Source organism: Falco rusticolus, chromosome 11 (assembly GCF_015220075.1).
Source record: "Falco rusticolus isolate bFalRus1 chromosome 11, bFalRus1.pri, whole genome shotgun sequence".
Taxonomy (NCBI): Eukaryota; Metazoa; Chordata; class Aves; order Falconiformes; family Falconidae; genus Falco; species Falco rusticolus.
This window is the reverse complement of record NC_051197.1, coordinates 21,896,167-21,910,621: the sequence shown is the minus strand read 5'-3', so window position 1 is coordinate 21,910,621 and position 14,455 is coordinate 21,896,167. Positions and strand designations below refer to the sequence as shown.

The following is a 14,455-nucleotide window of genomic DNA, read 5'->3' as shown; positions in this document are numbered from 1 at the left end:
CCCAAAACCGTAACACACTTTAATATACCTAGTAACAACATATGTTTTTTTCATATGTATTAAAACATACCAGAAGTTCTACAGTAATGAAACTGTGTAAGGCAGCATTAGAAAACTTTCTGAAGGTTAATTTTTTATTCCCGTGATCGAGATCAGTCAACTAAACTACTGTATGTTTTCTGCTAAACTAAAAGACATTAACAGGCATAACTGAACTTAACACGCTATTTTGAAGAAACAGAAGTCTTAGATAGAAAATCTGCAATTATTTTGCAGATTACACATATTACTTACCTGCAATACTGGGGGGACAATGACAGGGACAACAGTAAAATAACCATTTCCTGAAAAAAACCAAAACAACCTGTGATAGTTTTTCAGATTTATCAAAGTTACTTATATCTTGCTTACAAGGCATTCATGATAATCACGCAAAAGAAATCTCACAAATCATGTAATAAAAATTGCTGGTTGCTGTTTCACTAGTATAAACAGTCCATTAAATATATATTTTTCAACATTAGGAACGTAAGTTTATACCACAGCATATGTATGACTGACAGCTGTGCATCAGATTAATCTTTTGCCACCTTTATTCTGCACCCAAAGCAAGGGATTTACTGTAAATTCATTTTGGTGAGATTATACTTCTAGATATTCAATGGGATAAATCCAGGTCATGAAGAACCATTAAGAAAGAATGAATCCATAGAAAAAAGAAAAACAAACAAGAAAAAAACCCCAACACAACAATCTCCACTTTCCTTGTTGAACAGAAAACTGTGAAAGCAACTGTACACACACACCCCCCTTCAAATTTCACAGCCATGTTATGAACTTCACACTAGTTCATTATACTAGAATTTTGAAGCCTCATCTAGAAAGCCCTGGAAATCTATTTTGCTGGAGAAAATAATACAGCAATCATTAACAGGATGATAATGCTGCTAATCTACTATTGAATCTCCTTTTAGTAGTTCAGCTACAGAATGTTTCTCAAAGGGCACTAGCTAGCAAAGCCACTATTAAGATCACAAATATTGTTCTTGGGCACAGTGACTGAGATCTGGTACAAAGGATTTGTGCAAAGTTGCTTAGAGAAGCATATCCCATAATGTTGGCCATGCCTGCAATGGTTTGCAGTGACACGTGTCATATCACTGAGAACAAGTATCGGTGTCACTGATTTAAATTAATTTCAGGCTTTTGCTCCTCTTCCCGCCCTGCAACCAGTAGTTGGAAGTTTTGGAGACAATTCCCATGCTCTCGTCCCTTATAAGTCATTACTGTTCTACAGTGTCCTGGCAGTTTTAATTAGTCCTATGTGATGCTGCAGATGGATAAGCAGCCATTCATAAAGACAAATAGTAAGGGTGCATCATTTATATCATAAATATAACAGGCTCACAACAAGGCACTGCAAATACTTGACATTTTCTTCCAAAAGTGCAGACATCTTAATGGAGGCTGCAAAAAGCGCCAAAAGATTAAGTATATAAAAAGACCCCCAGCACAGCAGCATGAAAAATTGCCAGAAGGTTGGCTTATCTCTTATTTTTACCCAATACACTATAGTCAGAGATAAGCTTCAAAGCTTTAGAAGGGGTGTGGCAACATGGAGAGAGTTAACTGCTTGGATTCAATTAGTGTCAGCAAGAGCTACTCCACCTTTATCCCCATTTTCAAAAACACAGGGTTAACGTCAGCTTTCCTGTCAGAACAGTTCAGCACCGCCGTTTTAAAAACACTATCAGCTGGGGTTAAACCACTGTGCAAAAACCGAAGCGTTAATGTTGTGCAGTCTGCTTGGCTTAGTAGATTTGTGAACATTACTAGTATTATAGTTTTTTTATTACACATGCTGGTCAGGAAAATAATGTCTTGAAAATTATGTTGGGGGACAGGTGCAGTAGAAACACCTCTGCAGCCCAATTAAAAAAATATTTCTTGAAATATGTACTTTACAAACCCACTTCCATTATTTTCCTGTTAAACATTAAGTGACTTCATTTCCAGTAATATAAAAGATGAAATTCAGAAACAGGCAAGAAAAAGGAGAGGGAGCCACTCAGTGTCAGTCAGGAAGCTACCTGGCTGCACAGAAAATAGCCTCACCCCCTTCCTGACTTTCAGTTCATTTTTTTTCCTTTATTTTTCTCAAGGGAGTTCCCTTCCATTAAGAGTCATAGTGCTCCTGTAAAGGCAGCTGATTGCATTTAGGTAGATAACACTGATAAATTGTATCTTATTTTAAATAACAGTTGATCTCAACTAGAAAGGAGTGCCCTAATCAGTCACTACCATAAAAGACATACATAATATGGAAGAAAAAGTGCCTTCAATTTTCAAGTGTGTTCCCTGTCCTTATTGGCAAGATGATGGGTTACACTGATAAAATGGATGCATTGCTGTACCTTAAAAATGGTTATTGTAGAAACGTGAGAAATTTTTCCCTCTAGAGAAAGCTTGTCTTACAGGAATACGGGCAAGAAGAATTTCAGCCCTGGAGAAGAATATGCATATAATTCCAAGAATTCACTTGAGGGATTCACTGAGGTAAAAAAAAAAAGAAAGTCTTAAAAAATGAGCACCTCCAGGCTAACTGACTGAAGAAGAAATAAAAAAAATGGAGTTAAACATCCTGATTTTGTATGTTTAGCACTTCTATATCTTTTTGGTCTTCTAAGGTCTGCTTCTACTGCAGAACATCACTCCTTACTGCCACCCCTAAATCTCACTACTGTTCACTTTCCAGTTTCTTACTGGTTGTCTTATTTCTTTATACTATGATCAAAGTTGTTGGCACTTTAGAAACATTCATTTAGATGAGGTGATGTGGACTTAATTTTCAGCAGCCTTTGCTTAAAAAGAAAATTATCTGCCACAAGCCCAATATCCATTTAGCCACAAAGAGGAGCATAAAATATCAAACTCTGCAACCTGTTTGCTGAATGACTCTAAATTAACTAACATGGCATAAAACTCGTGAACACAATATTCAAAGGAAGAGGTTCCAATGGTATATCCCAAACACACAGGAGATAAGAGGGTTCCAGTCTCCCGGGGCAATAATAGCTTCTTAGCAGAAAACAATAGCTATTGGTGATGACACAATGTGCGAAACTGCACATCGCACCTGGGAGAAAGATAGCATGGGTCAGCTGAGTCCTGGCACTTAAAAAGCTTATATTGCCTCAAATCACACCTGACTGCGTACATAGTTAAAATTTAACTCTTCCATAGTTCTAAAAGCCAATACCTGGTAGCAGAGGAATTGCTAGGAAAGATGAAAAAAAATCCAAAAAAGCAACCTGGAACCAACAACTAAGTCTGAATGTAGTTAGGAAAGAAAGAAAGTATCAGATTAAAATTGTAATTTGCCACAACTGCTCAAGAAGAATGCTTTTTTAGCAACACTACTTCTATCTGATTATTCCTTCCATTACACATTGTACTGCTTAGATACCATACCTAGATGAGAGAAAACAGCAGCCTGACTTCCTAGCAAAAGCAGACACAGACCCCAAAACCATTGCAAAATCTCTTTGACAGAGGGAACAATGAAATACATCAATGAACTAGAAAGCCACCCTCACTGTAGCCTGAAGTCATCTATGTAGGGGATTAGCAAGAAAATCTGGTTCAGTTCTGTTGAGCTCAGAACAGAGAGGTGGTCAAGTGCAGGAAAACCAAAGCTGTTCTGACCAACACAGGACTTACAGCCACACAGCTAGTCCTAACGGATAACTGTTCTGGTAATACTGAAGCTAGAATCTGCCAGCATACATAACGATTTGGTTCACTTTGTATGCATCATTTGTGTTGGAAATAGTATGTTGATGTGAGAACTGTTTCTTTGGAGAGAACTAGAGATAAAAACTCTGCCTTCTCTTTTGTAGTTTGTGAGCATCTTCACTGCCAAAGTGCCACATTAAATGAATACTGGGCACATGATTCACTTCTTGTTTTACGAGTTCAGGTACACTGTGAAGCAAGGAGTCCCTCAATAGCACAGTAACCAGTTTTTTCGTATTGGTAAGGTATTGTTCTATAAAGTGACTTTTCAAAAGCAGGATTAGCTGATGACCTCTGGTAGAAAGGTTTTTTTCTGGGTAATCTTTCCAATTTTCATTTAGTCATTGCTATAATTTTTTTTGCAAAAGCCAGAAAGAAAAAAGCCTAAACATTATCTTGATTTTATAAATGAGCTTAATTTTTGGAACTATTGAACCCCTCGTTGCAACAGTAAAGCCAGGTACATAGCTGTTCTTTGACACCTAAAGTGGCATTGCCAGATATTGAAGCACCCCAAACTGCAGGCTACGCTTGAAACTCTAGAAGTTAACGTTACTGTGTGTATCCTTCTTGGAACAGTACGCTGTACAGGTATTGGTGACCACAGCACTACATACAATATCTTGCATTTTAAAATAATAAATACTACATTAATAATTCCAGAAGGAAATCTAGACAAATTTTTGCGGAAGTATTTACTGGGAAAATCTAGCCAATTATTCTGAGGAGCTGTTACCAAACAGGTAGCTTTGTCTGTATTTTAGCCAAGCTGTATAGAAGCTCTACTTTGAGGACAAACAACGCAGGCTAGAATATGGGATTCCTGTAAGTCACTTCTTGATAAAAAACCGAGGAGCTTTGTTTCATGATATGACTAAAGCAGAACAGCACTGGGAAAACTGCCTCAGGAAGTCCACACACAATATAAATCATAGTCAGGTTTTCCATACCTTTCTAGACACAGGAACTCCTAAAATATCAAACCAACGTGACCAGAAGTTGAATACTCAGCAGATAAGACTCTGCAGACATATTTCTCAAAAACAGATCTGTAAACTGCATGTATCCATACCCATCTATCTACATACATATTTTATAAGAAAATCTGAGGAAGAGTATAGAATCTTAATAAGATTTCCTGGACAAATCCAAAACAAAACTGAAACTAATCCTCACTAAACGCTACACAAAAATCACCAGAATTTCCAGCAAGAGAAAAACATCAGTAACAAACAGATGCCTCTTTGTCTCTTAGGGTTTGCTGCTCAACTCTCAGCCATGCAGATAGTTCATTTGTACATGGAGTTCTCTGGAAAAATTTCTACTTTGTTCTATCTACAGGCTAGTAAGTAATAGCCATAGAACTCTCTGGGTCAATACTATTATTATGCAGTGATAGGCATATGGTGGTGCTCAGATATTGGTTATTAAAGCAAGATTATGTTTTTGATGGAGATTTTCAGTATATTATACAGTATAAATACTTTAATAATAATGGTATCAATGTATTTTTCACCCATTTTTTTCTTCTTCGTACTTTGTATCCTTCTAACAAAGAACCTGAAAAATTATTTCGTATTTAACACCTGTGTTGTATGTACACTAGTAGGTAGCATTTTTTCCCCAAAATTTTGAAGTAGGGATATCTCCTCTTTGACTAAATGGCCTGATGCAGGGTCAACGGCATAAACAGGAGGCTTTGCATGGGCTTCAATGAACTATGGATCAGGATTTGAAATGCAAGCATAAGATCTCTGTACGAAAATGCTACCCTCAAAAATATCTTTTGTCTGTTACCTGTGTTAAGGATTTGAAATCAGCGATTAATACCAGGTGTTAATCTTACAATTATATTCATACTGTAACCTTCCCTGAATTGAAATTACATGGTGAGACTCACTGATCACTGACAAAGGAAAAAGCTCAAGCCTTCATTCACACAATAAGGCTTGGGTCCCAGGAAACATGTCGTCCATCATGCATTCCATTCAGAACATCAACATCATCTTCTGCTAGTGTAAAATCAAACACCTATGGAAATGCATATATAGTTAACATCACGAACAGAAGAGAATCGGGAGTGTTTCTGTTATGTAAACTGACCAAGATTCATTTAAATGTGACACAGAATTTTTCTGTATTCTTCCTTCTGTAAATTTTTCTTATATTTTGCCACAGACAAATATTCCATTAAGCTGACAGGCTCCACTGGGTCCGTTGCTCCTTTTGTGACTCATTTTTATTTGTACACTCTGTTAAGATGTTTTTGTAGCACTCCGGTCTCCGGCAAGGGTCCAAGACACGGTATTATCAAAGCTGGTTTGGACAGCACTCGATGTGGTCACTGCCAGAGGTATCTAAGTGCCCTGACTGCAAACCTTCTGGAAACCTGAGCTTAATGTGTAGGTTCTTACAGCCACCAGCTTCTGTGGTGAGACCTGCTACACGAATGATTGTGACAGTTTTCTTAGCAGGTGTCTTATTCAGACATTACCATTTCAGAACTAAAGTTGGTTTAACTACGTCTGTTGCCTTTATCAGAGCTCCTCCATACTCAGTAAAAAGATCCTGTGGAGTCTGAACTGCTGCCAAATGAGCTCCTCCCATCCTGCACTATCCAGCAATCAGTGTCTGCTGGAATGACCCTTACAGGCAAACCTCAGTGCTCAAGCTTTTTAGAGCTAAACCAAGAACCAGTCACAAAACTAGAAATAAAGTGGTCGTGGTTTCCTTCTCCCCCAAAGAAAACACCTTCAGATTAGGGAAATGGAGAAAAAAAAATAATTAAAAACATTTGGTATGAAAAGGAAATAAAACAAGGATTGGGAGGGGAAAGGGGGCAGAAAGCACACTGCCAATCCTCATTTGTTCCCCACTTCTCTTTGTCCGTTGCCTACATGCTGAGACCTTCTTTCTCTGCAAACCAAGTAGAAAGGAGAAGGTAGGGGAAAAGTCAGCTCTGGCAGGAGTACAATTTCCGTTGGTCTCTATCTCAGATATCCCCAAGAGAGTTTTATGGTTTTCATACAGTGTCATGCATAGCATACAGACTCTTTCCATTTGACCTATGTGCCTATCGCAAAAAAGACATAACTATAACCAGGTAAGAATGTTCTGCAATCAATCAATAAAATTATTATTAATAACAATCAACTATGAAAGGTCTTTCTATGTTTTTGTTGTTGTTTTTTTTTTTTAAATACACAGTGATTAGCTCTCCAGTTGGTTTCTGGCATTTGTGAACCACAGTTTTGTAATTTATTGTAGTAATTTTATGGTACTATAATTTGCCAATTTTAACCGAGTTGCCCAGTGTAGAACTGGTATAGGAAAACAAGCAGGCAAACCGAAATATTAAAAGCAGTAATTCAGATGTTGGTCAGACTTGAGTGCATAACCAAATCTTACCTTGCAGTTTTCCTGTATCCTTTCTGCTTTTGTGGACTTTGGAATAGTGACAATCCCATTCTGAAAAACATAATGCTTCTCATAATTAAAATTTACATAGTTTCAAAGAGAATTATCTCTCTTCAAAACATTTCAAGACATTTATCCTGTCTTCCGAAATTTTAATTTCATTTTTCAGAGGACACTGACATTTCTATAAACCGTTTTTAATTGCAGTTATATACACTGCATTCAATTCCAACACAGATTATGTTGTTTATGTCAACTTACTATACTACTTCACTGCTTTCTGAGTGACAGAAATGGAATGATGCCCCATACTGCTTGTGACGTTTAGTTTGAAAACTCTCTTTTATTGGTGGTTCTTGTAATTCTCTACAACCAGATTTTGTGCATATTTAAAATACTGTCATGGTTTGTGTACTACATTCCAAATTTCCAGTACTGCGCAGTTAGTAAAACACTGAAAGCAAAAATACGTTCTGTGTAAGTTCTGGTTTGATGCAGAATACCCAAACTATTTCCATTTTTTTCCTGAAAGAGGAGACACACTTTTATTACCACTCTCCATTACCTGTATACTCCAGCGTATGCAAATCTGTGCTGGAGTTCTGCCATATTTCTTTGCCAGCTGAGTGATGCTAGGATGAGCGAGTGCTTCACCTTTGGCTAAAGGACAGTAGCCTTCAAAAACAATATTTCTGCTCCTACAATAATCAACCAGCTCTTGAGGTCTTTGGAAAGGGTGATATTCAACCTGGAAGAAAAATAAACTTTTAGAAAAAATCTTGAGAGAACATTTAGTAGAAAACATCACTGATAAATATTTTATTTATGTTTTCTCTCATTTTAGAAATACAAGATGAGTGAAATCATGCCTCTGTGAGAGACACAGATGTAAGTTATCAAAGATACATGAAGGATATTAATCCACAAGCCATTCTGCCATTAACTGGCACAATAATTTACTACCTATTTTATGTTTCTCTGAGAAGTAAGGTACATGGAGCAGTTGTCTGCATTACCTGCAGTTGGACTTGCACGCTTGCTCTGCTCTACGTTTGAGAAATATACGCAAATGCATAGCAGAAGCAGATATCAGGTTATTTTTACTGGTGATTTGAGACTGCCTTCTCTTCCTCAAATCTACTTCCATTCCTGTCTCTTTACTATGAGTTGCACAGGCAAGGGGAGGGGGCTGGGCAGGGACTGGGTTTGCAAGAGACCAACCAGAACAATTTGCTCAGGATAAGGGCCTGACCTTGGAAGCAAAGCCTGTTGGCATGGACTGTACATGGAAAATCCTGTATTCTGTGTGTGGTGTCACCAACAGCTTATGCAGGGAAGCAATCAGACTGTGGAATGAAGTGTGAAGGAGACCCTTTGTAGGAAGGAAGATCACAAGTTGCCAAGACCCAGTTAAAAGAGGAAAAGTAACAAGCTACAGAGACATGGTTGCTGAAAGCAAAAAGGAAACAGAAGTTACTGGAAAATAAGGGTCTCAGAAGAGGCATGTATTCTAGCATGTAACAAAAGGCAGAAGAACCTCTGTAATATTCCTTCATGTTATTTAAATAAGTATTTCACGGCTTACACATTGTAAGAAGCATACCTTCCTCTGCATTCAGATGAAAATGGGTAGTGTTTTCTTTTATAAAATACATAATCATGTGATGTATTTTTGTGACTGGTCGTCACCATTGTTCCAGTGATCCAAGTCTTGCGCATTTTGAAGAAAAACATGCTTCTGAACAATTACCTCAACACATGGAATCTGGAAAATTTCTTCTGCCACAAAGAGGAAAAATGAACATTTCCTGTTTCTCATCTTTAGTACATGTTGTCTTTTCAGACAATAATAGTCGGGAACAATAGGCTGGCAGTCATTCAATATGTGCTAAGAAAAAAAAAAAAAACCGGGCCCCTCGAAGGCTGGGCTGAGTCAGCCTAAAGCTGCTATGATCTAAATTACTAGGTGGACTTGGGAACAAGGTTCAAGCAGCAGACATCCATGTCTTCAACCTTTGATGTTTCTTGACCTTTGAGTAGCCTTTGTATTTCATGTTTATATGTGTAAGACCAGTGTTTAAGTCATACAGTTATTCACTTGTTTGCACCCGAGCTGACTGACTGGAAAACGTTCTCATTGTTTTTATGCAAAATTACGAGGAGGAAAAAAGAACAAATAAGGAGGGCATATTACTTGATTATTATGATAGTTAATAGTGTAAAGAACACCTACTGATGTTGCTTAAGTGTAATAAATTACATTAAAAATTATCTAATAAAGAATAATGCATTTAGGATCAAATGCCGAAAAATCTGCAGTACCCCTACGGCATCAGGTGACTTATTCAACATTTATGACAAATATAACTGCAAGCAGAATTTACCTGCTGGTCTAGTAAGATTTCTAGGCAGCACAGTTCCAGGTTACACCAAAAGTATTTAAACTGAGAACAGCATGCCAAAATGTCACCTGCCTGCTTCATAGGCAGAATACACAGCAACAACTACTTCCCACCTGGGAAGATTACACTTTGTACCCTTCACTGAATCAAGAGGCTTCCAAATTTTGTGAACTGAATTTTGACACATGCAGTTGTGTGCTGGTAGCAGCAAGTATTTTGCTTCTTAAATATACTGCTAAAATAATCAAATGCATAAAATAAAAGAAGCACTTCTGAATTTATTTTCCTTGTGAAAACTTCCTGGAAGGTTCTAGCAGCATCTGAATGCAAGGGACTAGCATCCTGAGCTAGAAGAGGCATAGGGTGAGCGGCCAGCATGTGCTTCCCCTCAAAATAATAATTCCCACTTCCTGGCTTGCCCCACCCTTGCTATTTTAGTCACAAAACTTTTCTCAGGCAAGGGCTGTCTGTCATACGGTGATAGAGGAAGATCTTGATCTTTTCTGGCACTCTACCCTGAGTGATTTGTGCGTAAAACCTGGTATTTGTTTAATAAAACATTTCGCAGTTCACATTACAGAACTCTTCACAGCTACTACTTGGTTAGCCACGGGGGAACTCCAGGTAAACACCAGTTTTTACATCGATCATAGTGCAATGGGGAGAAGTTGAGCCTAATAACAATCCTGACACACAGACCTATAAAGTCATGCCTTGGATGATGATATACAAAAGCCTTAACTCTTTCCACCCTGCTGGGGGTTCTTTTCACCTGGTAAGATTTTCCTGCATCTGGACTTCAGTCAGTTTCTCAATGGAAATGCACAGTCTTACAGTTATTTATCTCTATAAAACTGAAATATAAGCTCAGAAATGTTTTCTTTATAGAGGAACTGTTCAGGTGAGTTCATGTACAAGGAGTTCATTTTCCAGTGCCGCAAAACACTAAAATAAATTTCTACTTGTACAGATTTACATAATGGCTCAATATTAATGACAATGTTAACAACATTACTAAGTCTCTCAGAGGTCATTACACATTGATTTGTGCTTCTATAAAAGTAGAAAAAAGTACTGATGAGCATTCCCATATGGAGTTCAGAGAAGAACACTTTATATTTGGTTTCAACATATCACTTCATTAAATGAAACACGTATAAAGTTCTTGTAAAATGTAATTTTTTTTCCTAATGCCAAAGTGCCTTCAAAGACACTTCAAAGACTTCCTTGAGCATAAACCCAAACTTACTACTGCAAAGTCAACTACAAACTCTAGAATATAAACCTATAACTTCTGTGTTGTAGGTTTCATTCTACATGATGCTAGAATAAAATATTTATCATCATATTACACAGTGTTTACCAGTACTTTCAATAGTAGATTGTGATTTTAAAAGGTGCTTACTACTGAATACCTTAACAATACTATATTCTTGAAAAGACAGGCCCTTCCTACTATATTAAAAGCCACAATGACACTGGTTTTTCCAGGAACCAAGAAAAGAGGCTGTACTTGCAATCTCATTTGTAAAACAGAAGCATTATTTACTATCTGGTTTGCAAAGACCATAGAAGTCTAATAAAGAACCTTCTTTCTCCTCTCCTCCTACTTCCTCTTCTTCACAGAAAAAATAACTTTCAAGTTTTAACATCATAAGCACTGCTGGAATTCTTAGGGAACCCTAAATCCTTTATGCAAATTTAACACAAAGAGGGAAGTGGTTTTCCTCCACTATTTTCTTAAATATTTAGACTTTATATACAATGATTATTTGCAAGTGTTTTCTGTTTAGAAATAAGTTCATTGAAAGCGTACACTACTTTATGCATGAATATAGCAAAGATCTTTTGTATTATAAATTCTGGATAGTGAAATAAGAATTCAGTATAGCACTTTCATTCCCAATTTAAATTTAGGAATTCATTAGTTATTTCATAATGCTTAAGTTATCTCACCATTAGACTCAGCAACTCTCCAACAATAAGCAAAAAACAGAATTACTACTCCTTTCAGTATTACCTGAACGATGGTTTACAAGTTTCCCGTAACTCTGAAACATGTAAATTAATGCTACAACAAAACTGTTCAGAGCAGAGCAGTTTGCAGTGGCATGGATATTTTATTGTTATTTTATTGTTTTTGATTTGGAACAATGCTGTGCATCATCTTAATGAAAGTACTACTTGAATATAGCAGGGGCACCCTCCCACCCCTCCATATCACTACTGTCCCAGCTTTTTGTCTCCTCTTTTTCAGCCACAGACAATGAGATGCTGTCAAACAGTACCAAGAAAAAAAAAACTTTTCTCCATTAACATGACTGACACAGTAAGACCAGTAACATTTTGACATTGTAGGTAAGGGGAAATTTAAAAAAAATCAAAGATTTCATTTTTTTTCCTTGCAGTGATTCAGTAGAACATTGAAAGGCTATTCTCATTTAACAGACAGCAACAACTTATGCCAAACTCCAGCAAGACTTTGCAGATGTGTATTTCTGAAAAGGAGACATAACTGACCCTTGGAAAACTTACCAATTCTTAAACAGTCATCAACCTGCCCATCTTAAGATATATATATCAATAGCTTATTTTGGATAACTGAATTTAAATATTTTATATAGTTTTATGTTAATTTAACATTACTCCTAATTGTCCTTTAGTAACCTTTAGTCTAGTGGACAGCAAAAATAAAGAGATTTTAGATTCTGACAGTCACGTACTGAGCAACCTTTTTGTGGCTGTTCATGACATTAAACCATAACCAGCTGCCAGAAATCCTCACCACCTGTACAAAGGGGAAAATCATGTGCCTGCACTTTATATATTCCAGTTCCCAGTTCTGTGTTAGCATAAGCACACTTTCACTGACAGGAGCGGGTAGGAATGGGAGCATGAACTTCCAGCACAGCTGTGGGCAGAAAACTACAAGGGAATAGTTGTCAGTATCGTGGAAGTCTGCCATTATGTAGGTGGCCATTTTTCTGCCCAGGGCAGCAAAAAATTTTTGCCAGAATTTTGCACTGAATTTCATGTGATCTTGAAATATGAACGTGAATTAAGGGGGGAGGAAGGGAAAAGCACACTTGAAGAGATATGTAATCACCTGAGTGTTGCTCAGAGGAATTGTACATAGCATTTGAACACAGGCTCTCCAAAACCTTGTTTACTCTGGAGATGCTCCTTGAATTTTATTTCTGAACTGTTTTATAGTCAAAACCTGGCACATGGACCATTTGTTTTTGCCTTAAAAGCAGCCACAAACAAGTAGCCTGGGAGAAGCTGGGGAAAAGAAAGGACTTTCCCCCACCCCCCACCTCAGATCATCTTTCTGAATGGTTTTCAATATGTATATTGAAATGAAAGAGAAGAAAATGTATGACTAAGGTTAGTCTGGGCGTAGTCTTTCAAGTATAGGGGTGGGGAGAAGATTATTAACCAAAAAACCCAAAGCAAAAACCCCAACCCAGACACTTTGAATATACTTAGTCACTCACCTGATTAACATGTGGAGTAATCACACAGTCTTCCTTTAGTTGTTCAAGATGACTGATAAGGAAGTTGCTTACACCAATTGATCTACACAAACCTAATGAGAAATAGAACAGGAAAAGTTTTTGGGAAAATTCTATTTGGGAAGAAGATTTGAAAAATATCCCTTTCAAGAGACAACATGATTTTACGCATCATTTCTGTCTAGTGAAATACTGCGAAGAAACAGAAAAACAGCACCAAAATCTAGGTTGACGGTATTATCTGAAAGCATGGTTCTGTCACAGTTACACTAGGAAATCATTTTATAATCTAAACACACTGGAAACTCCCCGGTGTATAAAAACTCCAGGCTAAATTCTGGGAAAGGCTAACGTAGTATAAGCAAAGAACAATTGGACTTCACCAGAATGAAAAGAAGGAAATGGTGTTCTAAGCAGCTTGCCAAAACTGAAGTGGAACATTTGCTGAAGACTAATAAGGTGAGAGCAATACAACACAAGGACACGCAGCCCAAATGAATTACGTAGCACTGCTTATATTTCTGTTAGATCACTACAAAATGTTACATAAAACTCAGCTAAAAACTTCAGTTAAGTGAGCAGTATTTAACTAGAACCAAGAAGCTTAAAAATGTAGCTAGATGTCTCAGCTCCTGTTGACATGCAAGTGACATTAAATGGCACATAGGTGATATGAAGGTTATTTTTTAGAATAAGTCTTAGGTGTGCATGTATGTGCATAAATTGTTTACAGTCCTGAAATCAGACGTCTTCCTTCATACTCCAGATACAATAAAGCACAACTCCCCACACCGGCCTGCCACCACACCTCAACCCTGACGCATCTTTGAACGTTTGGTCTTTATACTGTGCTAAATACCGTTAACAGGGAAACCAACTGTGATCAGGCTAGTAGGGGTCTCCTTAGCCTGCAGAGTCTGTGGACTACAAATCAGACTTGTTTCTTCAGTATGTGATCTTTGTCTTGATCTGCAGATAGAAAGTCTGTCTGAAGGTGTGTGAACCCACAAGTCCAATCACTGTTGTTAATCCAGTATTTGTGCTGGCCAGTTCTATATAATGTATATGCATGTGCTACATGCACACAAATATCTATAGCAAAAAAAAAAAGAAAGGAATTAAGCTCAAAGTTATTTTTTTCTGAAAAAATAACCAGATAAGTCGTTGGGTAATTTCAGCCATTTGATGTCAAAGGAACAATTTCTGCTCTGAAATTGCTGTCATTCCATATTTAGAACTGCCACTTTCTTGAGGTCAGTAGGTAACTATGTGGAGCTGTAATACAGACACATAAAAAGCACTTATCAATGCAACAGAGATGTGAAT

At 37.3% G+C, this 14,455-nt stretch overlaps 1 protein-coding gene across 5 annotated transcripts in view; it reads right to left on the bottom strand.

Annotated features, from left to right (window-relative positions):
• LOC119155847 (uncharacterized oxidoreductase ZK1290.5-like) overlaps window positions 1-14,455 on the bottom strand; it is a 49,652-nt gene that overhangs the window by 620 nt on the left and 34,577 nt on the right. Inside the window, exons 4-8 of one of the 5 annotated variants that reach the window (XR_005106871.1) lie at window positions 13,112-13,203; window positions 7,778-7,960; window positions 7,204-7,263; window positions 5,696-5,826; window positions 295-344 (exon numbers count right to left, since the gene is read on the bottom strand). Coding sequence is in view for 3 of the 5 variants with exons in the window: in XM_037404938.1 (XP_037260835.1) it covers window positions 5,731-5,826; window positions 7,204-7,263; window positions 7,778-7,960; window positions 13,112-13,203 (431 nt within the window). In the remaining 2 variants the exon portion in view is untranslated. The remainder of the gene's footprint in view (window positions 1-294; window positions 345-5,695; window positions 5,827-7,203; window positions 7,264-7,777; window positions 7,961-13,111; window positions 13,204-14,455) is intronic. The other 4 variants (XR_005106872.1, XM_037404938.1, XM_037404937.1 and 1 more) reach the window with 4 other exon arrangements.